The sequence below is a fragment of the Phyllopteryx taeniolatus genome, chromosome 9, assembly GCF_024500385.1.
Source record: "Phyllopteryx taeniolatus isolate TA_2022b chromosome 9, UOR_Ptae_1.2, whole genome shotgun sequence".
Classification (NCBI taxonomy): Eukaryota; Metazoa; Chordata; class Actinopteri; order Syngnathiformes; family Syngnathidae; genus Phyllopteryx; species Phyllopteryx taeniolatus.
This window is the reverse complement of record NC_084510.1, coordinates 22804101-22832094: the sequence shown is the minus strand read 5'-3', so window position 1 is coordinate 22832094 and position 27994 is coordinate 22804101. Positions and strand designations below refer to the sequence as shown.

The 27994-nt window shown below is 40.8% G+C and overlaps 1 protein-coding gene and 1 long non-coding RNA gene across 10 annotated transcripts in view; one reads left to right on the top strand and one right to left on the bottom strand.

Moving 5' to 3' along the window:
* Window positions 1-19623, bottom strand: part of LOC133483825 (sodium- and chloride-dependent GABA transporter 2-like) — a 32810-nt gene extending 13187 nt beyond the window's left edge. For 3 of the 8 annotated variants that reach the window (XR_009790209.1, XM_061785622.1, XM_061785623.1), the window contains exons 1-12: window positions 19264-19616; window positions 18751-18935; window positions 18382-18516; window positions 11080-11220; window positions 10789-10876; window positions 8035-8167; window positions 4002-4136; window positions 3759-3862; window positions 2714-2838; window positions 2362-2474; window positions 2152-2289; window positions 1899-2001 (exon numbers count right to left, since the gene is read on the bottom strand). Coding sequence is in view for 6 of the 8 variants with exons in the window: in XM_061785622.1 (XP_061641606.1) it covers window positions 1899-2001; window positions 2152-2289; window positions 2362-2474; window positions 2714-2838; window positions 3759-3862; window positions 4002-4136; window positions 8035-8167; window positions 10789-10876; window positions 11080-11220; window positions 18382-18516; window positions 18751-18935; window positions 19264-19271 (1408 nt within the window). In the remaining 2 variants the exon portion in view is untranslated. Of the gene's footprint in view, window positions 1-1898; window positions 2002-2151; window positions 2290-2361; window positions 2475-2713; window positions 2839-3758; window positions 3863-4001; window positions 4137-8034; window positions 8168-10788; window positions 10877-11079; window positions 11221-18381; window positions 18517-18750; window positions 18936-19263 lie in introns of all 8 variants that reach the window. The other 5 variants (XM_061785621.1, XM_061785624.1, XR_009790208.1 and 2 more) reach the window with 4 other exon arrangements.
* Window positions 63-27729, top strand: LOC133483830 (uncharacterized). Of its 2 annotated transcripts, none has more exons than XR_009790211.1 (3): window positions 63-305; window positions 11091-11258; window positions 26461-27729. It is a non-coding gene; the product is annotated as an uncharacterized LOC133483830 (long non-coding RNA). The 2 variants fall into 2 exon arrangements; XR_009790210.1 differs by lacking the exon at window positions 26461-27729 and adding an exon at window positions 12449-12588 and having other exon boundaries at window positions 64-305.
* The last annotated feature ends 265 nt before the right edge of the window (window positions 27730-27994 follow it).

Below are 27994 nucleotides of genomic sequence, written 5' to 3'. Positions count from 1 at the left end.
ATCCTCCATCCCCCTGTCCCGGCACTGACCAATCAGTGTCCTTAAAGGAGGTCAACAAACTACGAGCCAATCAGCATCCATTACGGAAGTCGAATAGGCTGGTGGTTCGCAGGGTTCGTTTTACACTAAGCGTTCTCAGGAGAAATAAGAACGGATGCTGCCATGGTTAACAGTTTTATCTGAACACTTTTCATGAAAAGAAGAGCACAAGTAAAGTTTTTTTTTTTTCAATGGGAAGGATTTTTACGATTCCCCCCGTACGTGGTTTTGGCTAGCGATACTGGCTGCTAATCAAGAAGTTAACGGTATGTAACCTTTTTGGGTGGAAGCGCCCGCCCACCTGTTGATCTTATTGGCTGGTCGTCGATGTGATTGACAGTACACTTGGACAAGAGCCTGTACTTTTCCTTTCCAGGCTGATTGGCTATGGGCCTTCTTTTTCTTTTTTTTCCTTTTCTTTTTTTGGAACGTCCACTTATGCCAAAAGTAACATCCCACACTCGCACTGCCTGTGTCTCGAGTGAGAGAGCCATTGCAAACAAATTTGTCCTGTATATTAATTCCCCTAAACCATTGTTTCTCAAACTTTTTACACAAAGTAGGCTACTACTTAAAAAAACAACAAGAACAAACGTAGCCACCATAGGACCACCATAATGACCAACATTAAGATCCAGTAGCTACTAGACTCTGCAAAAACGAGGTTGTATTCCTATAAGGTATATTCAGTACTATATTGCAAGACAGCAAAATTATGCAGAGTTTGAACATTAACACTGTTTAGAAAAATAGAACAAAAGCTACTTAACGATTCACGTCAAATGTATTGAACTAGTTAAATAAACAATGTACAATGTCCAGTGTGTTCCACTAACGTGTATGTGTTCACTGTGATGGGTTAAATGCAAAGAACAAATTTCGTGTACATGCATGCATGTTCATGACAATAAAAGGTGATTCTTCTTCTTCTTCTTCTTCTTCTTCTTTATGGCTAGTCATAATTACATTTTAAATAGTTGGAATTTTCATTGAAGATATCTAACGTAATTGTGACTGTTTGAAACGAGAGATAGAGATATCTGTATATCTGCAATGTCATTTTGCCTGGGACAAATGATGTTACTTTTGCCATTCGTGTATGGGTTTTTTCATTACAGATAGCCACAATTCAGTTGCAGAGGTCTGCTAGTGAATTGCAGATATCTACAATGAAATTATAGATATCTGTTACTCCAGGCGGCACGGTGACCGACTGGTTAGCACATCCGTCCCACAGTTCTGAGGACCTGGGTTCAAATCTGGCCTCGCCTGTGTGGAGTTTGCATGTTCTCCCATGCCTGTGTGGGGTTTTCTCCGGGTACACCGGTTTCCTCCCACATCCCAAAAACATGGATGGTAAGTTGATTGAAGACTCTAAATTGCCCGTAGGTGTAAATGTGAGTGCGAATGGTTGTTTGTTTACATGTACCCTGCGATTGGCTGGCAACCAGTTCAGGGTGTACCCCGCCTCCTCCCCACAGTTAGCTGGGATAGGCGCCAGCATACCCGCGACCCTAGTGAGGATAAGCGGTGTAGAAAATGGATGGATATCTGTTACTCCTGTATGAGATATTTACAACACCATTTTAACAAGTCATTATTCCAAATACAGATATCGACAACATCATTTCACCCAGTCAAAACCTGATTCAACATATCTGAAAAGGGACATGTAGATAGATATCTTGAATTGAGTATGTGCTACATTGTGTGAGGTTGGCTGAAACTTAATTTGGAGTTTAGACACTGTTAGACTTTTGAGGAAATGTTTGAATCATGTGAATATCCCCATGCTCCCATTCTGCATGAAGCTAAACAGACATGAAAATGTATGATGACTGACAGCCACAACGACTTACCATATATCCATCCAATTGCTATGGACTGACACACTGATAGGAGGAGAAGGTTGTTGCCGCTGCAGACGTAATGGTCAAAAAGCTGAAGGAAATACAAGCCCCCCTACAAGAAAATAGTGTCGACGGATCATGACACAACATACTGTACATTTGAAGTCATTAACACCAATCAGTGGACCACAGTGCTATCATTTGATAACTTAAATACACTGAGCACAAAAACAACATGATAAGGATAGAGTTGTGCTCTCACCTCAGTGACGAGAAGAAGCCCAAGGAAGAAACAAACGGAGCAGAGACAAAGCAGCAGCAGTTCTCGGCGATAAGCCCTCCGGAAAATAGTCGGGAACATATCTGTCACGGAGGTCATCAGGCACTCCAAGCTCACAAACTACCAGAAGAAAGACACGTCAACACAAAGCAGAAAGCCACCAAAAGTTCCACAAGCACATTTTCACCTGACCTGTGTATCAGCACCCAGCAGGATGACCATGAGGAAGAAGCATATGGCCCACAACTGAGGCAAAGGCATCATTGCTACAGCTCTTGGATATGCTATAAAAGCCAGGCCGGGTCCTGTATTTAGACACATAACAGTCATAATTCAAACAAGTCATGCAGGTGCAACCCAAGTAAGGTCTCAATCATCACAAAACCATTTAAAGCACTTGACACATTATGGGTCTTTACAAGATGACTCAAAACACCAGCATTTGAGGAGACGAATAAACTCGAAATGCATTTGGCATAATTATCATTGAATATATGCTCTGTATGAATGACGAAAAAATGGTGAGTTATACTTAGATTCTTACCAGAAGCAGCCACTTCACGTATTGGCAATCCTTGTTCGTAGGACATGAATCCCAAAACCGAAAAGATAGCAAAGCCTGCCACAAAGCTTGAGCCACCATTCACCAAACACAGAACAAATGTGTCCCTAAGGGAAAAAACAAAGGAACATTTATTCTATTCAGTCCTGTAGACCTACTTGACAACACACTATGCATAATTTTTGACTATTGACTCTGTCTGTCTGTCTGTCTGACTGACTATATCTGTCTGTCTTTCTAGCCATCTATCCATCATTCATCTTCAGCAGTAGTTCTCCAACTTTTTACAACAAGTACCACCTAAAAAAAACACTTAGCTCTACAAGTAACGCCCTCATGACTAACAGTAGCACAGCAGGCCTAGGTATTCATCAAAACGAGACAGATGTTTTATTACTTTAAAAAAAGTATATTTCGTATTACGGTAAACCACTGTAACATTAGACACTGTAAACAAATTTACTTATATGATTCAGTTGGAATGTGAAGTCAAAAAATTTTTACCTCAATAAGTTTAAAAACACTTACTGAAAATTAAATGTCAAGGTATTGTGCTAAAAAGTTTCAGTATCTATCATCTATGTATCAACAGTAGCTTTCTAAAATAGCTATAAATCTATATTCATCAGAGGCTGTATGTTGTAGTATATATCTGTCACCACCGGGTAGCAGACTCCACTCTGTTCACTTGGGTGGGAAAAATGAGAGGGAAAAAAATAAGAATGTCAGGTCCCTGTTTAGACTTATGAAACCTCTTCATACATATCATATACGTTAAGTGTGGATCAATCCAAAATGTCCCCAACAAGTTATTCAATGCTGTGTTGTAAAGGGAAAAGAAACAGTTTAAACAGCACCAGGACTTAAAAGAGCATTGACCTTGAAAGGTCACATCCGGTCTTTCGATAAACAAGAGAGAACATTGACCTTCACGTGCTATGAATGAAAATATTGTTGAAGCAGAAAAAGGCTAAACAGAAAGAAAATGGTGGCGAAAGACGGGACACAAATGGGAACGAGAACTTACTTGTAACAGTTATTATTAAACTCGTTGTAACTGCCAAGAGCTGTCAAACTTCCTTGACAAATCCCAAAAGAGAACAGGACTTGTGCACCTGCATCCATCCAAACCTGAGTGTGTATATCAGAAAGTGAAATATTAACTTTCCCTTGATCAAACAATTGAAACGATCATATCTGAATTTAATGTGATATACAGGATTTAGCCTATTCAGCTGATTGGGCATCCTGCCAATGTACTATTACTTACTTGAGGGTCCACCAACCTTGTCGGGTCAGGATAGAGGTAGAAAATTATGCCGTCCATGGCACCGGGTAAAGTTAGTCCACGAGCCAACAGAACAACCAACATTACATAAGGGAAAGTGGCTGTAAAGTAAACTACCTGTTGACAAGAGACACGTGAGGGTTAATAATCGTAAAATACAAATGGAATCAATATATCAAATAAAAAAGGATCAAGGCTAAACTGTGCTCAAGGAAAACCAATGCACAGTAATAATCCATTTGTTTATACAGAGAATAACTAGGGCACAGTTGATTGCATCCCAATGTTTGTGGATTACCATTCTGCATTTACTGCTGTAGGGGAGACCAGGGGCAGTTGTAACACAGGGTCAGTTGTAATACTTGCAATTGCTCCAATCGGGAACAAGTTAGGAATCAGCTGATTCACCTTGCACATGCTTAGTTTAGTCTTTAGTCCACATGCGAAGAAGTAGCGCCATAAAGCAGGCAGAGCAAAATTTGTGAGCAAAAACATTTCTTTTTAATTAATGAACATCCAGGTAAGGCAATTAAGAACAGATTCTCTTTTTGCTATACTGACCTGGCTGCAGACAGCAGAGTAAAAAAGGCAAAATAAAAGCAAGTAAAAAAAAAAATACACATACATGCAGACATACATATACTGTACAGCAGATAAGGCCGCACCGCGAAAAGCGAAAATCTGTGGGTAATTGACGGCCATTACAATTGCATAAATACATATCCACCCCAAATCTAGAATAAGCAGTGTGGTTTATCCCTTTTTGTGATTGCCCCCCAAAATGAAAAAACAAAAAGAAAATAATTTTTAAAAAATTATTGTAAAACAAATAAATAAATAAATAAATCCATGAATAGGTTAGAGCGTCAGCCTCACAGTTCTGAGGACCCGGGTTCAATCCCCGGCCCCGCCTGTGTGGAGTTTGCATGTTCTCCCCGTGCCTGCGTGGGTTTTCTCCGGGCACTCCGGTTTCCTCCCACATCCCAAAAACATGCATGAATTGGAGACTCTAAATTGCCCGTAGGCATGACTGTGAGTGCGAATGGTTGTTTGTTCCTATGTGCCCTGCGATTGGCTGGCAACCAGTTCAGGGAGTACCCCGCCTCCTGCCCGATGACAGCTGGGATAGGCTCCAGCACGCCCGCGACCCTAGTGAGGAGAAGCGGCTCAGAAAATGGATGGATGGATCCATGAATAGGTGAAACTGCGGGTGCCGAATCACTAGTATGCGGGGGTCCACCGTACAACAAACTGTACAACTATTTTATACAAAATAGCCCACTTGATGCAGATGTCTGTTTGAGATGAGCAAAAGGAGCAACATTGAAATTTCCTTTGACCTGTATGAGGTCAGCAGGTTGAAAGATGTTACGTTCACAGCGTCCATGATGTCACTCACGTTTGCTACAAATTGAGTTTGAAAGCAATAAGCAACTGCAGTTTTCTCACAGCCTAATGTTCATCCGCTGGCAAGTAACACACATGCAGAAAGATTGGTTGAAATCTTCATGTCCCATCCAATCGTCTCTCTAGCTTCACTGAACTGTCTAGCGCCGGCTCCCATTACTCTCCACATCTCGTCCGGAAAAAAACAAAACAAAAACATGACTGATTGCAAAAATGCTGTCCCTTAAGATGCAAAACAACAAGCGTCCCGCAGCCATCCCATGTCAGTCAGGTGGCGACAATCCAATAGCGTCAAAATTTCCACTCTCGTTCGCAGCAATCGCAGCATGAAGTCGCAAAACAACAAGCGCAGATACTCTCCTCCAATGACTGTCACAGCCAAAAACATCGACAATAGTCCACACAACGTACAATCAACATTCAGTAACAAAAAAGGTTGAAAAAGTACAAATAAAAGAGAAAGTGAGTGGAGCTCTTGTAGCAGGCTGCCAACTCAAAGGTGCCATCTTTAAAGAACTGACATAATTTTGAGATCAGTAATTTTATTATTTTTATTTTTTTTTACTCAAATCATTTTGTGATGACATAGCCTGCTTTATACTGCTAAAAATAAAGGGAACACTTAAACAACACAATGTAACACAAAGTCATTCACACTTCTGGGAGATCAGCCGTCCCAGTTAGGGAGCAACACTTATAGTGAATCTATTTCACCAGCTGTTGTGCAAATGGAACAAAAAACAGGTGGAAATCAGAAGCAATTAGCAGGACAACTGAAGGAATAGTTCTGAAGGTGGTGACCACAGACCATTTCCATGTCCTCATCCTTTCTGGCTGATTTTTTATTTTTTTTTTTAATCCCTTTGGCATTTTGCCAGTGATTTCAACACTAGAAATATTAATAAGTGGTGTCTACAAACCACAGATGTTGCTCAGGTTGTGCAGCTCATCCAGGATGGAATGTCAATGCACACTGTGGCAAGGTTTGCTTTGCCTCCCAGCACAGTGTCGAGTGCATGGAGGCGATACCATGAGACAGGCCAGTACGCCAGGAGATGACAACAACACAGTAGCAGGCATCCTGCTCTTTTGTGCACGGAGGAGCACTGCTAGAGCCCTAAAAGATTACCTCCAGCAGGCCACTAATGGGCATATTTCCGCTCAAACAGTAAGAAACTGACTCCATGACGGTGGTATGGGGGCCCGACGTCCACAAGTGGGGGCTGCGCTTACAGCCCAACACCATGCAATCGGATTGGCATTTACCAGAGTGGCAGATTTGCCATTGGAGCCCTGTGCTCTTCATGCTTGAGAGGAAGATCGCACTGATTTGTCACTGTAACAGATATGACAAGTCTGGCGACGCCGTGGAGAGCATTCTGCTGCCTGCAGCATCCACCACCATGACTGGTTTGGCGGTGGGTCAGTGACGGTCTGGGGAGGCATTTCTTTGGAGGGCTGCAAAGCCAGCAACCCAGCTTGTGCTCTAACTATCAACCAAGTCTCTGCACCAACTAACGACAAAGCCGCTGCTCCAGCGCCCAACCAAGACCGTGCTCTGGCCAGCAACCAAGCTTCTTCTCCAACTACCGACCAACCTTCTGCTCTAACTACTGACCAAGCCTCTGCTCCAGCTACCAACCAAGCTTGTGCTTCAACTGACCAAGCCTCTATTTCATCTACCAACCAAGCTTCTGCTCCAACTAACGGCGAAGCCTCTGCTCCAGCTACCAACCAAGCCCCTGCTCCAGCCAGCAACTGAGCCTCTGCTCCAACTATCTACAAAACCTCTGCGCCAATTACCAACCAAGCTTCTCCCCCATATACCACCAAAGATGCTGCTCCAACTACCACCCAAGCTTTTGCTCCAGCTTTCGACAAAGCTTCTGTTTCAGCTACGAACCAAGTCACTTCTCCAGCCACTGAAAAAGCCAGTCTCAACTGGAAAAAAACTGACTTGGCTGAACTTTAGTCCAACTGTTGTTCGACACTCACCAAAAGCCAGACAACAGAAACTCGCTTTAGCAAAAAGGTTGACTTGAAGTAGAGCATAAGATGAAGCATTATAAGGTGAAATGGAAAATAAACTTGCTCAAAAAAAAAAATGTTTTATTGTTGTAGCTAGTGCACAATGGCACCTTTTGTACAGTTTTATTATTAAAAAATATTCAGATATTAGTGAACTTAAATCCTGTACTCTGGAGAACCACAGCATTTTTTTTTTTAAGTTTTGAACAAAAAACTTTCAATGTCTTTAGTCATTGTCATAGCCTTTATTTCATAATTTTACAATTCACCCCAAGGTATGATACGGATGATCTGGACACTCGGGTCATTTGTAACATTTCACTCCTTCTATTTGTGATTAAGCCATTCATTTCCTGTTTGTGTTGCACAGGCATTTTCTATGCCATTCATTAGCAGACACTTGAAGGTAGTTTGTATAGCAGCTGGAACACCCTCGGTTAAAAGAGTCAAAATTGACAGAAATGTAAAAAATGTTGCTATTGTCCCCGGTCTCCCCTACCCTTTTTGTCAGCTTTCTGATCACGTGGCTTCTTCTGAAACTCATATGAGTGCATGTGTGTACAAAAATAAAGGGTGTTACCTTTCCAGTGGATCTCACTCCTTTCCAAACACAGAAGTAGCACAGAATCCAAGCCAACAAGAGACACAAGGCCAGCTCCCACCTCAGGCTGCCAATCTCTTCTATCCCCTTGGATATACCCAGAACTCGTCTCCTTGAAAGACAAACATCACAAACAGACATATTAAAACATGTGACATGTCATGTTCTACAGTTGTTCTAGATGCTCTGTTTTTTATTTTCTTAAATAAAAATAACTGTTTTGTCCAGGACTAAAACATGAGTGCAAAAAACAAACGCTTGTATATTTGTAGTCACTTGTCGATCAGTTTGTTATCCTGCCTGACCAAAAGACAAGAAATTTGGAAAATGTCTGGCATTCCAAAAAAATAAATATTTGTTGACTGGTTACATTTAAATAAAATGTTCTCGCAGACTAAACAAATACTCCATGACATTAGACTAGCTGTAGAAATCAAACTGTGACCAAAACATAAACTTGAGTTATTCACTTTTGGTGCAATATAATAATTACTTGGAAATACACTCAGTAGACATATCATTAGGTACGCTGACCCAATCTAAAACTGTAATACATTTTATTTATACACTGCTTTTCAAAGTACAGTGGTGCCTTGACATACGAGTTTTTAGTTTTTTTTCCTCAATGTCTTTATGTCTCAAAAGTGTTCTCTGTCAATTGACTGTCTGTTGTCGTACTAGAGCGGCTCCAATTACCGGAGACAAATTCCTTGTGTGTTTTTTGGCAAATAAAGATGATTCTGATTCTGAGTGACCTGACTCACAACTTTTTCAAGATACGAGCCATCGTTCGTCCGATTTATTTTTGCTTTAACTTGCAGGCAAACATTTTAGATACGAGTGCTGTATGGAGGCAGTTTATTCTACTCAAGTCACTTCACAACAAAAATAAAATTGGCAGAAAGTGAACAATTCTTCAAAAAACAGGCCTCAAGCTGATTGCTGCCACCCCAGGTGGTACACAAATACTCTCAGTTAATAAAGGTTTTACCCTGTGAATTTCATCCACTTTATTTTAATTACATTTTCAATAAACAATACAAAATCATGAGTGACATTTGTAACACCCTGTATTAATAATTGATTAATAATTGGAGCAACTGAGGAAAATTGAGAACTGCATGGCTGCAACTAGCTCAACTAGTTTGCGTTCTGAAGAAAAACAACAATAACAATGACGTCAGCTATGGGAATGTGACCTCTGCTGTGACACAACACGAATATGGAAACAAGAGTTCAGAAAATTTAGAATGGAATTCAGCCATGCTCAAAAAGTAACAAAATCATTTCCCCTTACCGCAAAAGTAATAGTCAATTAATTGATCCTTGATTTTCCCTGTAGGGAATTGAGTAAATGGAGTCAAATACCTATCTCTAGTCAAAGTGTATACGACGAAGGGCAATGTCCCACTCACTGAATTTCAACAGTATCACAAGCTTCTCAATGGCATTTTTGTCATTCTGTTGTCTCTTTTTGACCTTGTGTCACTTTCCGCTCAGCACACGAATGCAAGATAAGCGTTGACAGGAAGATAGATGGGTGATTCACGTCCCGATGCCAGGGAGAGTGGCATTTACAAGTTGTAGCGGACTCCTGAACAGTATAGTTTAACTTAAACCCAATAGGGCTGTCTCAGTGTAAGAATTTTCTGAATTTTGTTGACAGTTAGATAGCTACATTGTCAATGGCGTTTGTTCTTACAAATGTGTTGAGATGTACTAATTAATGGTGAGCACCGTGTTGACATGAGTTATGTTCCCATTATCTTTTGAGAAACTCTTGAGCATGACTCCTTGGCAGAAGTCACGGGGGAAAAGGTCATTCCTGAGTTGAAGTTGTCTTAAGATAAAACTATAAAATATGTAGGCCGGTCAGTAAATTTACTTGGGGTGTTGCATTGCCAACACAACCAGTGTTAACTTCCAACACATTTCCTGACCCATTTGCATGTGTGTGTGGTATTTTGGTGTCCAGCACTGAGTACACAGGTGGGAGGCAAGGTTACATTCAGGAGGGACATTCTTTTGAAATGAAGCAGCAAAAGCAAGATGCCATAATTTTGCTCGACAATAAGCTTCTCCTTCTGTTCATGATTCTGCATTATGGACACTGATCTCTGAATCAGCCCCTGGCACACTACACTTGGTCTTTCTCAATATAAGATTGCTTCTCAGACAAAAGGATTTGCCAGCTTTAAGAATCATGCTCCTTTTTCAGCCAGAAACAATGCAACTTGTTTTTCAAGTATTCATTCCTTAAGATGCTAAAACCACAATAATCTACACAAATTCTATTTAAAAATCAGTACTGCAAACCTTTTTTTTTTTCAATTAACTACCCTGATTATAATTATTTATAGATTATAATGTCATTGCAAATCTGACATTGCGTATTTTGCATTAAATTACAGCAGATAAAGAGTCTCTAGCATACAGAGTTCCGCAAGGGTCGATTCTTGGTCCACTTTCATCTCGTCTTTACACTATCAACGGGGATTTTACTTTTTGCTTGAGAGATAATGAAATTCTTTTAAGTAATATTCTTAAAGGGATGGTAGAATCCCTTTCTGAATGTTCTACACTTGTGTTTTGGTTAGTGTTCAAGTTACTAAAATGATCTATTGTGGCATGTCTGCTTTTAGTGTTTTTCAGTTAAGGCATTTACCAGTGTAGTTAATGTACGATAAAAATGATAATGATGAAAAACAACATAAATATTTAAACTGTACTTACTCCCAGAATTCCGTCGCAGGAGTTGTCGAATTTGCACCTGCGGTCCAATTAGTTGATACATTTTGTTTGTCGAATTCAACACAATGTTCTAAGGAAACAATCAGATAAATGTCTGAGTAAAAGCATGTATGCTTCATTGATCAGACAGACAATATTTGATATTGATAAAATACTACACAGTCACATTTTTAAGCACCTGCTTTTGACTACATTCTCACTTGTTGTAGCAGCACTATACAATTTTGACAAAGTTCTTCCCATGGCCTGCATGTGACGACAGGTGTGGTCTACCTGTGTTCCAGGGGTTCCTGCAGCTGGCCCATGGAATCTCAGTACTGAAGGATGAGAAGAGATAGAAGAAAGCCCAGGCCTGGATGACGATGTACGACACTGCAGCATAGGCAATCACTACCTGGGTTGCATAGCCAATCCCTGAGGAGACAAGTTGGGTCAATGGCTGATACAAGCAGGTAAATTACCCGTAAGCATGGGCCGTGTTCTATGGTTCTTTAAATGACATGCAACTTTCTCTCATGTTGTGCCATCTGGTACACACATGCCCATGTTAACTGAATGCCACAAGGTTAAAGTACAGGATCTTCCTGACACATGAGAAGATGCTCTACAAAGAAAGAAACCACTTAAATACGTCACAGAGGCATATGGTTTCACTCAGCCTTCAGTCCCAAGGACCACCTTGTTTTCTATGTTCATTGATGTAGTAGCTGTAAACAAACCCTGTAAAAAGACCAAAAGGAACTACCGTAATTTCTCGTGTGTAATCCACACTCCCTCGCCCCCCCCTCCCCCCCACAAATTGTCAAAAGTCAATAGTACGCATTATACATAGGTATAGGGGAAAATGGAAATAACTTTCACATTTTATAAATGTATGCCGCCATCTAGAGGTTATAAAAGAGCTGTACACTTTCATTCTAATATGCCACTGCCACCTAGAGGTTAAGGAAAAAGTGTAGCCTACACTTTCATTCCAATATTACAGGGGTACGTATGACTGCATATATGTGCAGTTGTGCTCATAAGTTTACATACCCTGGCAGAATTTGTGAAATATTGTTTTTTTTAAATACGACTGATGACTGAAGAACAACCATCATTCATTTATTTATGGTTATGTTTTGTTTCATGATAATGATTTTCTGAAATGCTTGACAGTTTAATTTGAATCCCATGAAAATACAATTAAATGTGTTTCGCCTGGGCCTTCATGTTTTCTTTAAAGAATTGTGCCCATCTTACAAATTCTGCCTGGGTAATCAAATATATGAGCACAACTGTGTTTTTTCTCATCTACTAAATAAAAGTAGGGCTGTGAATTTCAAAACAAGAGTAAGTAAATAAAAAAGCAAGTATTACGTGTTCAAATAAAGTCCTTAACTTCAAAATAATTATTTGAAAAAAACTAACTAAATACAGATAATACTTCATGTTTTGATCATATGGGTAGAAGCAAAAGCATACATTATAAAAATGCATTATACATAGGTAGAAGGTTTTTCCAGAATTTTGAGGTCAACTTTGGGGGTGCGTATTATACATGGGTGCGCATTATACACGAGAAATTACTGTACATCTCAAATCCAATATGGACTTCCTAATATGTCCTCCTTTCTGCCTGACTGTATGCCTTACATCACAGGTGTCAAACTCAAGGCCCGGAGCCAGATCTGGACCGCCACATCATTTTATGTGAAAGCAAATCATGTGTCAACTTCCATGATTTTTGCTCAAGTTTTTACCAACATTTTGAATCACCACACTGATGTAATAAATAATGACCTTGAGATATTCTAAGCATTTTTTTTTTTTGTGACCAAACCCCTTTTTACCAGTAACTTGAACAACAGTTGAACAAACTATTATCCTTGACTTTTGATTTCACGAGTTAACAATCCACTGGTTGTGTAGACTGTACTATATGTAGTAATATGATGAGGCGATGAAACATTTACATGGTTTCACAGTCAGAAAGGCCCTCTGAGGGAAACTACCAACAATGTGGCCCGCGACAAAAATGAGTTTGACACCTCTGCCGTACAGTATGATTAAAAACAGTTAGAAAGTGATTTATAGCTGTGTGGCATGTTTCTTTGTCAGTGTGCGCATGGGCACTGTGCTGTTTGGACACCATCCATCAAACACCATCTTGGTGCTGTAAATAACCTCTCAGAATCACATGTCAGCTGAAACTAGCTTCCAACAAGTGCACTATTTATGAGGGTAACATCTTCTAAAAACAGGGCCCGGCGAGTTTAGTTATTTCCAAAATCTTGTCAGGTATTAATAGCCCATTAAAACTTTCATGTGTTCAGTTGGAAGGAATTAATTTGGGCAGCATGCCACAGATGGAAAAGTCAAAGGAGTGTTGACAGACTTGGACATTGTCAGCTTGTTAAGAATAGAAAAAAAAAAATTCTAACGCACTTCCGCCAAGACCAACAGCTTTCTTTGCCCACTATTGTCTGATAAACCATACCCCATGTGAATTTAAAACAATGAAAATGTAGTTGAACTCTTAATATAAGGTTAGGGGTGGCATTGCTCAGGCGAGAGAATGGTCATCTCCCAACCCGAAGGTTGCGGATTTAATCTTCAGCACTTCTGACCTTCTTGAAGTGTCCTTGAGCAAGATACTGAACTCCCAAGTTGCTCCTGACGCTGCATCATTCACTCAGTTGGTGCAAAAATGACATATTTTGCGGTACTACTAATGATGTATCCAGGGCTCGAAGTTTACCGATTCCCAATTGCCCGGGGCAAGTCAAAAATAGTCAGCAAGCTAGCAAAACATACAACATTCCTGATTCAGCAAGTGTATGAAAAAAATTATTGTCGTATATAGGGATGTCAAAATATTCACGATATCACGAAATTAAAAGTGCCTCGATATCGTAGTGGCCTTGTCTCGGCAGCCGTGGCCCAATGGTTAAGATCATCGCCTGCCACCGTGGGGGACCTAGGTTCAAAACCCTGACTGGACCATCCGCCAACATCCCCCGGACTCACGGCTGTGGTGTCCTTGAGCAAGACACTGATACCCCGAAATGCTCCCCGGGCGCTTCAGCTGCCCCCTGCTCCAGTGTGTTCCACTAACATGTGCATGTGTTCACTGTGATGGGTTAAATGCAGAGAACAAATTTCGTGTGCATGCATGCATGTTCATGACAATAAAAGATGATTCTTCTTCTTCTTCTTCTTCTAAAATAATGAGATGTGTTTAAATGTAGTTTGCTTAGCCAGGCTGCTAGAACGCTTCACTTCCTCATTTGAGTGTAAACGCACCCGATTGGACGCGTACCTAAGTGACCAAGTGTGTACACTGATTGGCTGACTGGCCCATGTGACCGCAGCGTCACAACTTGCTACGGCGTACTAGACTTGTCAGAGCGTCACTTCACAATCGACTGGGCAAGATAGTGACGCCCTGTTGTTCACATCGGCCTCCGTCCCAGCAAACGGCGTGGACCTGCGCTTCGCGAAGCCAGCGTTTTGGCTTGCGCCAGCCGCCACCGGGAAGCCCCTAAGTGGGATCTCCGCGTGTCGCCTCCGCACCCTCTCTTCCGCCGAATTGTTTAAGCAGATTGTAACAGTATCACTCTTTAGTGGTGTACTAGTGAGTCGAAAGTCATGGGTGAATGAACATCACACCGAGAGGGAATAACGATTCTAACAGGCCAAGGTTTGACACTGAGTATTACATTTGTGAGTAAAAGATTATCATTATTTCAGTATACATATTGTTTGTTTAGTGGTGTGCCGTGGTATTTTTCGAATGCATTACAGGTATATGTGCCTTAGCTCAATAAAAGCTAGGACATACTGCAAAAGACCACCGTGCCGATCCACAACCAAATTCAATATTGAAAAATATATTTAAATACTTTTTTAAAAGTTAATCTTCAACCTATTTTATACACCTCCACCAAGTTTGGGGACAATTGGCTTTGTAGCTTTTGCATCGTCCCACTAAAACAAAACAACCAGCAGAGAGAGAAAGGAAGAAGCAACTGAACATCTTTGTAATGTGTAGCAGTTTCCCCTCGGTGGACTGAACGTTGCACTCCGCCCCACTGCACCCAGCAGTGGCAGCGTTCTAGAGGTGTGCATCAGGGCACTGAGGAATTTTCTTCTTCAGGTTTGAATGGCAGGCACTTTGCTATAACCTTTTCTTGCTGCCTCCATCCTGAGAAGTACAAGCAGGAAACTCTCTTTCGCCTCCATTGTCGTTTGTTAGCATGTCTCGCTCTGACTGATGTGTTTAAGCCGGTGTGGTTTCACAGTTTCCAGCGGTACTATTTAAAAGTGGAAAACCAGCCCTGCCTAATTGAGGCCAATAGGGCTGAGTGGAGCCTGTGCAGTGGAAAACAGCACATGCTTTTTAAAAATAATTTATTTTCCAATGGGAACATTACAAAAGAACATTGTATCTCCTTTCAAGGAGTAAAACTGTGGAATAACTAAACTGAAACAAAGCAAAAAATAAATGAATTTAAAAGCAATTTAAACTGAGGCCAGGTGGCCGACCCACAGCACAACCACCTCATAGTTCTTAGGTCAGGGATTCGAATCCGGTCTTGTGCCTTCCTGTACGGAGTTTGCACGTTCTTTCCATGTTCGCATGGGTTTTGTCCGGGTCATCCGGCTTCCTCCCACATTCCTAAAACATGCATGGTAGGTGCACTGAAGACTCTAATTTGTCTTTAGGTTTGAATGTGAGTGCAAATGTTGCCTTGTCTACACTGTATGTGCCCTGCGATTAGCTGGTAACCAGTACCGGGTGAAGCCCGTTCTTGTCCAAAGTCAGCTGGGATGTTCCAACTCACCCGCGACCCTAATGAGTTTAAGTGGTATACAAAATAGATGAATGGATTGATAAACTGAGGTTATCTTTGTAGTCACTGATATTGTAGTGGTACACTCGGCTGACTTTGGTTCAGGCAGCGTGGGTTCAGTTCCCACTCAGTGACGGTGTGAATGTGAGTGTGAATGGTTCTCCGTGTCTATATGTGCCCTGCGACTGACTGGCGACCAGTTCAGGGTGTAGTCCGCCTTTCGCCCAAAGTCAGCTGGGATAGGCTCCAGCGCCCTGTGACCCTAACCAGGATAAGCGGTGTTGAAAATGGATGGATGGTAGGTTATCTTTGTGAGGTGCGGGAGCCAAAAGGGAATCTCTTGACTCTTTATACACACACGCACACACACAAATGTACACACACTAGCGGTCAAAAGTTGTAGAACACCTGTTTGAGATATAAGAGATATTATCAGATATACCAGCTGAACACACTTGTGGGATTATCTCTAAAATGGAGATGAAATATTCTTCAGAAAGTTCTTTGTAACTCTGTTGTGGAAGTTCCCATAACTGTGTGGCACTTGGAGGTTGTGTTGCTTTCACTCTTTTGTCCAGTTTAGAGTTAAAGTCTGGAGATTTAACTTATTACTTAACAGCAATCTTTCCACAGTGCAGAATGTTGGGTGGTGATCACGGGGATGAAACGTTTACCATGAAGGGAGACAGTACTTTCTCCATTACATACTGCGGTAATGTGACTGAGGCTTACAATAAGACCTTGATTATTCACAGTCCTGCTCCAAGCTGAACACCACTTTAGATTTGGTCTCTATCATGAAAGATCTCTACATTCTTTGCATGCAGGCCAGGGCCTGTTGTCACAACCAAAATATACTGTCTCTAAATGTCTTTGTACGGGAAAAACTAGTCAGCATTTGTGTTTCCTTACAACATGTTTCCAGAGCCGTGGGCCTGTCACGTCTTCTTGTTCTTCTGAGTCATTTCCTATTTTCTTCTTGGCGTTCTGTTACAGTATGCATCTTTATCGTTCTCAATTTCTTCGTGGTTGCAGCATACACCGGAGGGCCAAAAAACAGATACTGTACTACTCCCAGAGATATCAAATACAGTGATAACGAAAATTACAATTTGAAATAGTAATGCTAAGTGTTTAAAGTTGTGTCATTATGAATCCATAAACTGTTTCAGCCCTTACAGTGTTATGATTTATTTCTCCTTAAATCTAATCTCATTAAGTAGTGGCTTTTTAATTACAAAATTATGACTTTATGATCATAACATTATGCATGTAACTTAACAGTTTTTGCTCATAATTTTATTATCATTTTTATTTCCAGTGGCCAAAGTTAAACTTTGTCTCACTTTTGATGATGAGGACGAGGGCTGCCATAGACAAAAAACTGCATATAATCTATTGGTTATGCTTAACAAATATATTTTTGAGAAAATACAAATGTTTTTTGTTTTCTCTAAAAGTGCATTTTTCAAGAGTTTTTTTTTTTTGTTAACAACCCATCAATATGCTGGGTCATGCCCACTAGGCTGTTTGAATTGCAATTTAGGGGCTGATGGACAGAGAGCCGAAAGGAAGCCAGACAGATACGCACAATAGAAATTACTCCAAAAACAACAGGATTGCCTGACAAAGACGTTAAGTCTGCAAACTCATCCCTCTGTATTGAATATAAAATACATTTTAGGAGACAAAGAAAAATAGAGCCAACGGTGGGGCGCTACCTTCCCTGGCCTAAATGTACAGATGCTCTTTTGAGGTGCTTAGCTTCTTGCCGGTGAGGATGGAGAATTGAACACAGAAGCTTCTGTCCATCTGGAACACCTCCCAAACCGCCTGATGTCTGGGCTTGACTCTGCCTACGCTTAGTTAAAACTTGTGAGGGAAGAGTGTAACTTTTCATCAAAATAATATAGGTGAAAATACTATCTTGAACTTTTGATCAAAGGACATGCAGTGTATCCCTTCAAAGATAACTCCCAAGATTCTTGAAAGTGTCACCAAGGCCAAGGCAAAGTAAGCTTGAATGACTGTGACACTAGATAGTGTGTTTCCTAGTTGCTTTGGGGCAAAGACCTAAAACTATATTAGTAGAAAATAGAGTTCAGGCATGTGAGGTTTATAGCCTCATATAAGTGTCTTCGAGTAACACTTGTTTTGTGTTTTAAGCATGCTTCATTGGTAGATACAACAGTGTATAAAATGCATATCAAACAAAGTTTCTTGCACTAAAGAACTGGTTTCCAGTCCAATTTCACTGATTGGGAGGTGTTTTTTTTTTTTTTTTTGTGGGGGGTTTGCTTTTGTTTTTTGTCCATACCAACTGCCATCCCTGTTTGTACAAGCTAAGGCCAAAATTATTATTTTCTTTTTAATTGTTAAATGAATGTGTTTTTTTAAATTTGATGATTATTATCAGTTATTGTTTTTTACATGTTGACAAAACGTTCTGTGGTGGATAAGGGTTCCTCAAAATGATTAGGGACATGAATAGGCTTTAAAATGTAAAAGAAGAAAAAAAGCTGAAATGGTTAACATTTTTACAAATATTTCTTCACACAACTTCTTACAGCCACTTCCTTTAGTCATTTTCATGTAAAAGTTACCCATTCAATAATTAAAAGAGAGGGGTGAATAATTTGGGGAATTGCAGAAATGAGCGAGCCGCTATAGGACCGTGTTGGACACCTGTTAAATTATGGAAGTTTGTGTTTAAAAATTCAGTACGTCTTACAATACTAACCTTCAAACAAAGGGCAGAAGTGCCTCCAGCATGTAATGCATCCCTGAGATGTATACTGGCCCATGGCTGTCTCCAGGAGGAACATTGGGATACCACACGCCAGAAGAAAGAGAACATATGGAACCAAAAATGCCCCTGGGGGGGAAACAACAACTTAAGTGATGTGGAAATTTGATGGCGGACTTCAGCATATTTTCTAACAACTCCATAGTTTATTTATTTCCCTTAACGTTGGTGCTCAGTTCGCTCCAACCAAAATGCAGCTTCGTTCTTCACTCGGGCAATTTCCTTATTATTCAAATCGATATTATGACGCAGTTGGCGTTTGTTCGATGCGAAGCAGGAAACAGGAAATGAGAACAAGCTCACCTCCCCCATTTTTGTAGCACAAATAAGGAAACCTCCAGAGATTCCCCAAGCCCACCAGGGTCCCTGCCACAGCCAGCAGGAACTCCAACTTGTTTGCCCACTTGCCACGGTCCAGCAGCTGAGTCTTCTTCACAAGATTGTTGCCTTGACCAGCCACTTCACGGCTGCTTCCTTTCAGGAATTCCCTTGGCATATTCAAAAGGAGATTAATTACAAATGGAACGCAATCTGATCTCAAACATTAGTCTCTCTCTGTTTGATCTGGATGGACAAATATTTGTAACACGGATGTATGCATTCAAGACAAAATTACTCAGCCGACTACTATTTGGCACTGTTCGGGCTCTGTTATTTTATTGGTAGAACTTGAGCTTGCCGGATTACCAGCAATGGAAAGTTTCCACCAGTAACAAGTGTTTCTCAGGAAGCCACGGCAACCGTTCGAGCAAAAGCATGTCCTAGAATTAAAAGTCAAACATGTAGCGGTGTGGAATTAAAGTAAAATAGACTTACCCCTCCATCACAAAGCCCCCTCCCCCGAGAGTTGCTTACAGCAACAACAAAGTGATCAGTATTCCTCTCGGATGGATGCACCACAGGCTTTCTATACAAACAAAAAGTCATGAGCGGAGCCAGAGTGAGAATCAAAGCTGCTACGGTTCCCCTCTCTGAGCCGCCTTGTTGCCAGACGCTGCGCTCGACACCATGCGGCCACACTTGAAAAAGTGTTTGGCTCTGACAAAGGTTCAAGGTATACACCACTTCCCTGCTGTATTTTTCCACTGAGACAGAAGCAGCTCGAGTCCCCGAGATTAGCACAGTTGCTAACAACTAAACCATATCAGCTGAGCCTGTTATGTCAGTGGTTGTAAACAGGCTGCATTTATCTGCCAACTGGGAATTTGCCGTGTTGAGCCATAAATTGTGAGAAAAGAAAGACAATAGCCCGGTCGCTATACAAACATCCTCCACGACAAATAGCAGATCTTTATCATCATTTGATGTATTGTACCGCCTTTTTTAGTCCATGGGATTTATTTAGATGACATGGTATCTCGCTATCAATACTTATTTTTCCATCTTTTCATTAATCATGAACTGTTATCTTAAATCTCACAGCCTCTAGATTATTTTTATAATCTACTACTTACTTCCTCTTTTCAGCTTTTATTGTCATGAACTTTTCCCCTCTACTGTGGTGCTTTGTCATTTGCTTAATTACGTGGTGGAAGTGCATTCAACTGTTTTGCTCGTTCCCAGAACTGTGAAACAGCTGAGCTTTGAGCCTAGCTAAATGAAGAGAAGGCTATTAATTGGCTATTTCAGTCCTATAGAGGAGACGTGCAGGGACTTTTTTCATTTAGTTATGGAGATTTAAACAAAAAAAAAAACACCATATGGGCTTTACACGATCAGGATTTTTGGGACCGATCAGCGAGTTTAAAAAAACGACAACCGATCACCGATCCGATCACAAGATGGAGGAATGTGTCTTTTTAAATGACCTGTTCATTTACTGTATATACTTGTGTACTTAATTGCTCAAAAAATATATATTTACAATGAATAATGTATCTTTGTTCCTCTATTTATGCCAGTGAGGCATAGTGACAGACAGAACAAATGAATGGCAGGAAGTAAATACAGTAATTAATGTATCCACTTTTTGTGACATTTTTGTTTGTTGGTGTTCCGTGAGATTTTTCAATTGTAAAATATGTTCCTTGGCTCCATAAAGGTTGGAAATCACTGCTCTAGTCAGATCGTGTATTCTAATCAGACAGAAATCATGGGTGCTAACTTACTGTAATTCCATCCATTCATCCATCCATTTTCTGAGCCGCTTCTCCTCAGTAGGGTCGCGGGCGTGCTGGAGCCTATCCCAGCTATCATCGGGCAGGAGGCGGGGTACACCCTGAACTGGTTGCCAGCCAATCGCAGGGCACATACAAACAAACAACCATTCGCACTCACATTCACACCTACGGCCAATTTAGAGTTGTCAATTAACCTACCATGCATGTTTTTGGGATGTGGGAGGAAACCGGAGTGCCCGGAGAAAACCCACACAGGCACGGGGAGAACATGCAAACTCCACACAGGCGGGGGCGGGGATGGAACCCCAGTCCTCAGAACCGTGAGGCAGACGCTCTAACCAGTCGTCCAATCGCAGGCACTCTTGTTGTCGTCGCCACGGTAATGAGTGTATCCGGTCGCATTTCAGTTGACAAGATAAAGCCGAAAGATCGTAAAAAACGGAATGTGGTGGTATCGGAATACAAGATTTTACTGCAGTAGTCTGACATCTGCAATCTTGAAGGAGCAGTGTTGGCTGTCTCAGACGTGTTGTCTGTTCCACACCGCTGACATGTTTTTTTTTTTTTTGTGTGTATTTTAAATAACTTTATTGGCCGTCAGATATTACAGGACTACGCCAAAAGACACGGCTAAAAATAAACGATTCAAATATACTGTGCACGATGGCGACGCGGAGTAAATGTCTTTTGCGTAGCCGATCAATGACGGCAAATTATGACATTAAAGCCGATCAGCATAAAATGATCATTATCGGCCGATACCGATAAGGCCGATGAAATCGGTGTAAAGTCTATATATAGGTGTTCAGATCAAATTCCCTTTAGACATCTACACGGGACGAGCTCCTGCTATCAAACATAAACACTGTTTATTACACAGGGCTGTGACAAATCTGTTTGTAGTCCAAACTCTATTTTGTAACTGGAAATTTCAGATTATCATATTTACCATAAACTGGGATTGGCTCCAGCTCCTCATGACATGGACAATGAATGGACATTTGCAGGTATTGTTCCATAGGACAACACTGAAAAGAGCCCAATGAAAGAAGCAGTTTCATCAAAGCAGAATTGGACAAAGCCTCTCTGACTTCACCATTTGGTTGAAGCCTTGACTAAGCAGTCTGTTTGCTTACATCATACGCGGGCGAGAGGGTGGGGCTAAGGGTGAAAGCAGAGATGTGTCTTGAGCATGACATTCTCAGATGTGGCAAAAGTAATCGCACTCATTATTCTGGTAAAAATAGAAGTACTGATTCAACTGCTTAAGTCAATAGTTTTGTGTTACCCATTGCTCTTGCTCTCTACCAATATATTGTGTTTAGGCCTGCCACGATAGCAAATTTTTTTACAACAATATATATTCCCCAAAACTTTCAGGATAAATGCTAGTATCAATGTTTTTTTTTATGCCACTGATATAATGATTTTAGAGCATAATAAAGACTTGAACACATATTACAAATTATGCCCTGGTAATCAAACATATAGCACAACTGTGTAATGTTCTCTCATTTACGAAATAAAAGTAGGGTTGAATAAGAATAAGAGCAAGTAAATAAAAAGGGAAAGTTATACGTATTCAAGTAAAGTGCTGAACTATAAATTTAAAGTTTAAGAAAGAAAGAAAGAAATCTTGACACAACAGTGAAGTCACTAACAATTTTACATACACCCTCAACTCCAATGAAGTTGGGACGTTGTGTTAAAGATAAATAAAAACAGAATAAATGATTTGCAAATCATGTTCAACCTATATTTAATTGAATACACTACAAAGACAAGATATTTAATGTTCAAACTGATAAACTTTATTGTTTTTAGCAAATAATCATTAACTTTGAATTTTATGGATGCAACATGCAGGTGGCAAAAAAGACTGAGAAAGTTGAGGAATGCTCATCAAACACCTGTTTGGAACATCCCACAGGTGAACGGGCTAATTGGGAACAGGTGGGTGCCATGATTGGGTATAAAAGGAGCTTCCCTGAATTGCTCAGTCATTCACAAGCAAAGATGGGACGAGGTTCACCTCTTTATGAACAAGTGCATGAGAAAATAGTCGAACAGTTTAAGGACAATGTTCCTCAATGTACAATTGCAAGGAATTTAGGGATTTCATCATCTACGGTCCATAATATCATCAAAAGGTTCAGAGAATCTGGAGAAATCACGACATGTAAGCGGCAAGGCCGAAAACCAACATTGAATGCCCGTGACCTTCGATCCCTCAGGCGGCACTGCATCAAAAACCGACATCAATGTGTAAAGGATAACACCACATGGGCTCAGGAACACTTCAGAAAACCAATGTCAGTAAATACAGTTCAGCGCTACATCCATAAGTGCAACTTGAAACTCTGCTATGCAAAGCAAAAGCCATTTATTAACAACAACCAGAAACGCCGCCGGCTTCTCTGGGCACAAGCTCATCTAAGATGGACTGAGGCAAAGTGGAAAAGTGTTCTGTGGTCCGACGAGTCCACATTTCTAATTGTTTTTGGAAATTGTGGACATCGTGTCCTCCAGGCCAAAGAGGAAAAGAACCATCCGGACTGTTATGGATGCAAAGTTCAAAAGCCAGCATCTGTGATGGTATGGGGCTGTGTTAGTGCCAATGGCATGGGTAACTTACACATCTGTGAAGGCACCATTAATGCTGAAAGGTACATACAGGTTTTGGAGAAACATATGCTGCCATCCAAGCAACGTCTATTTCATGGACGCCCCTGCTTATTTCAGCGAGACAATGCCAAACCACATTCTGCACGTGTAACAACAGCGTGGCTTTGTAGCAAAAGAGTGCGGGTACTAGACTGGCCTGCCTGCAGTCCACACCTGTCTCCCATTGAAAATGTGTGGTGCATTATGAAGCGTAAAATACGACAACAGAGACCCCGGACTGTTGAACAGCTGAAGCTGTACATCAAGCAAGAATGGGAAAACAATTCTACCTACGAAGCTTCAACAATTAGTGGCCTCAGTTCCCAAACGTTTATTGAATGTTGTTAAAAGAAAAGGTGATGTAACACAGTGGTAAACATGACCCTGTCCCATCTTTTTTGGAACGTGTTGCTGCCATAAAATTCAAAGTTAATGATTATTTGCTAAAAACAAAAAAGTTTATCAGTTTGAACATTAAATATCTTGTCTTTGTAGTGTATTCAATTAAATATAAGTTGAACCTGATTTGCAAATCATTGTATTATGCTTCTGGCAACCAGTTCAGGGTGTACCCCGCCTCCTGCCCGATGACAGCTGGGATAGGCTCCAGCACGCCCGCAACCCTAGTGAGGAGAAGCGGCTCAGAAAATGGATGGATGGATGGATGTATTATGCTTTTATTTATGTTTAACACAACATCCCAACTTCATTGGAATTGGGGTTGTAGTTTATTTAACAAATCTTAACTGTACCATTTTAGAGGTTACGTTTGTTCAAAACCTTGGTTTTGGTTTATAATGGCGTTTCACATATTATATGCACTTTTAATAAGCGCTCCAAGTGGGAACTTCGCACTTAACAGCCTTTGTGCATCTTCACTTAGCATTTTGTGACATAATAATTAATTAGGTTCTTGGCTGTGCATTTATGAGCTTAGACCAGCTGACTAGGAATAAGACAAATATTCTTTATGCTTCTACAAGTTTTGGAAGTGTTCAATTTGTCGAAACTAAAATGAAGAAACCTCGAGAGAGAAAAATATTTCCTTCATCTCCCTTCACCTAAACCCTCCTCTGTTTGGGTACACGATGATGATCCATTTTACTCTTATTCCTCTCTGGCCACATTTGCGATGTTTTTCACCTACTTGACTCAAAGTTTTGCCACTTACAGATCGTCAGATTGGCCATATGTCACACAGTGACTACACTGAGCAAAAAGCACGCTGTATGTACCGTAATGGTTGCATTATACTGCCCTTGTCACGGTAAAAAAAAAAAAAAAAAGCAACACATTCGACGGTACCCAAAATTAAAAGAGACACTCCACAGCCCGATGCGCTAACGTTATATTAATAAAGTAGACTAATGTTAAGCTCACCGATTTGCGCTTCACCTTCGTCTGTCAGGTCAAGCTACGCGGCGTCATACTCGAGAGAGAGAAAGGTCCGTGTTACAACGAATGGGTGCTCGCCTTGCATTTCACTATGAAATGCCACCACACTTTCGCCATTTGTCTTTTTTCTCTCTCTTCTCAATTCGGCATCACATTTTGCAACTGGTGTCTTGGCGCTTCTCGATCGCATGCTTTACTTCCGCGTCCACTCATCGGTGACGTGTGTTGTGTCATATACGCCCCTTCTGTCTTTGTGACTGTGTCCGCGGTAAACCTGATTTGCAGTGTTGCTTTAAAATATGTATGTGTATGTGTACATGTGTATCAAAAAAATATACAGTATGTGGTCGCTACTTTGCAGATTTCACCTATTGCGGGAATGGTTCAGACCCTTACCCCAGCGATAAGCAAGGGAATAATAGCTTATCCAAATATTAGTTCATATTATATCATACACTATATAGATAATAACTGAAAGAAATACGCCTTACCTGTATGTGTGTTTTCAGATTACAAAGATTTTTTTTATCACCAACAGCTGGTGGATTTTAGAAAAACAACACATTTTCCACAAAGCGTTTGGGTCCTAGGGGGAATATCTTGCTGGTTCAAACCTGTTGCGTCATTATTAGTGTTCCCTGGTTCACGTTCCTCCGCGGTGTTGCTGTCCTTTTTTTCCACCCCCTCCTTACAAGTCCCCAAGTCCTCAATCAGTCAGACATTCAAGATAAACTGCTGTTGACTTCCTCCCTGTTCATGTCTCTTTTAGAAAAATGATTTTTACAAAGTAAGGAGAAAGTAATCTGTTTTCAAATGTAGGGAGTAAAAGTTTTCCAAAATAAAAATACTCAAGTAAAGTACAAATAGCTGAAAAATCTACTTTTGTATAGTAGCAAAGTATTAGTGATTGCCCACCACTGTCCATCCTCGATGACATCCAAGTAAAAAGTTACTTGACATCGAAGGCCATCTTGAACTTCTCCATTGTCTACTCACACACACATTAACACCTGTTCAAGTACACAAATGGTACTTCCGGCTCTAAAATGTGACTCACACATACACACGCACACATTGACTCACTTGGATGATGCACCATGTTGTCACAGCTGCGGTTACATCATGTGACAACTAGGAAGGTCATTTTGCACTGTCCAACTTGCTACTCCAACTAGAGGAGTCACCTCTGTTGGCCATTAGGGAATGCATATGCCCCTCAGTCCCTCTACAATTCATTGAACAAGTGCTAAAACAGTGCGACAACAATGTTTGTAATGTGTTTTTAATAAGAAAAATATCACTCAATAATGTTATACTATATATTCTATACTATACATAAAAACATGCAGTAATGACATAATTGAATAATATGTAAAGAAATTAAAGTTTGTGTCACATTATTTGCTTCAATTCAATGGACATTGTGCTGCTCCTTCTGGTGTGTGCACCTTGGCCACATGAGGGAAGTATAATATAACAGGCATACCGATATACGGAGATGATCTCAGCTCCTCAGTAAGCCCAGTAATGGCAGCCGTTCTTCGCAGAGGATAAAGAATATATGCCTGTGAGTATTGTTATATTATTCGTCTACATGTGTTCAAATATCAATTGCATAAAAGGTAATAACACCGCAACACCAATGCCATTTTTTTAGCCCGTCTGTTTCATTTCCCATCATGTGTTAGCATTAAGCTAGCAGACTTTATGGCAAAGTAATGTGATTGTTTTAAATTCATGTGTAATTGTACTTGATTTATCTTTAGTGAAACACTAAACTTCATCTGGGAGTGGCGTTAACCAAAGAATTGTTTACTATCTGGTCCTCCTGCAGCATCTCACAAAGGTCAATGCAGCTGGAACCGTGGACTCTGGGGCTATGGCAGGAAACAGAAATGGTTGGTAACCATGCACAATGTGAAAAGGCGATAGACCAGTGGATGCAGAGGGGAGAGAATTGTGAGAGAACTTGACCCAAACCAGTTTCTGAGACCAGGAGACATTTCTGGAAGAGCACTGCTCCTATACCGGCATCAGACGTATCAAATTCTACAATGAGCTGCTGTTTGGGATCTGGCAAAGTGAGGATGGGACCGGGGGTAAAGCTCGAGTTTGGGGATTTCCACCACGACAGACACCGACCACCTTACGGCCACAGCTCCGGTCGGCCACCTCAGCAATGGAGGCGCGGAACAATGTCCCCCGCCTCCCCCGGAACATGAGCAAAGTTTTGTAGGAGGTGAGAGTTGAAACTCGTTCTGACAGGGGATTCTGCCATACGTTCCCAGCAGACCCTCACAATACGCTGTGCCGAGCCTGCATTAGATGATTATAGAGTTTGACATTTCCTTTAATAGAGCAACGGTCTTGGAATATATCATAGCACTTATAAAGCATCCAATCAGATTGTTGCTCACTGTATATATCTGGGGATTGGGATACGCTGTGATTGCATCCACTCATCATCTCTCATTTACTGTATATGTAATATTCTTTTAAGTTTACAGTGATCTTTGCTTGACTTACTTTTATCTTCATACCATACGACGGGAATGATAGAAACAGTGAAGACATTGCTTTATGCAAGAGACCCCTGTTTGAGTACACCCATTCTAGGGACCATAAATCAAGGCATGTATAAGAAGAAGACAAGACAGCTCCATTATTCCAGGCATATAAATCCCTAGAGCCCACGACGACTATGCTCTGTCTGTACATAAGGTAATTAAAGTAGTTTGCACTGCACATAGGCAGACACTAAGCGCATGCTTTAGAAGATGCTCCATTTAAAACAGTTGTAATTTGTTGATGCAAAATTTGGTGATTACAGCAGCTTGGAAATTAACTCCATTGGTTGTTACTGGTTATTTTGCTTTAAAGGAGTGTTCCTTTCACAAAGCCACCATTATTTCCCCACTTTGGCCACAAAAATCCCTCACAAAGAGCAACTTTTCTCAGCTGCTGGACTAAAGAGTGGAAGATTATCCACATGGGCATGTTGAAACAAGCCTTTTTGGTCAGCTGTCCCTGATGTTTCTTCTGAAAACAATAAATAGAGCAAAGCAAGCGAAGCGTTTCATGTTCAACTGTGATCTGGTGTGATTATACAAACATTAACCTTCAGACAAAATGTCTGAAACTGGTTTGGTTGCTTTTCAGAACCAAAGTAAGTGTGTGGTTGACCCTAGTGTTAGAATGTTAGAGAAAAGGTTTGGAAAGCAAAGTTGACACTGATTAATGCACAAGATTTTCATGGCATCATTTTAATATTGGTATTACATTGACTTGTACATCTCGGACAAATCCACACTCTATAAATCATAAAGGTTCCCAGGTATCAGGCTCACTATGTTCTTAGGAGATGATCA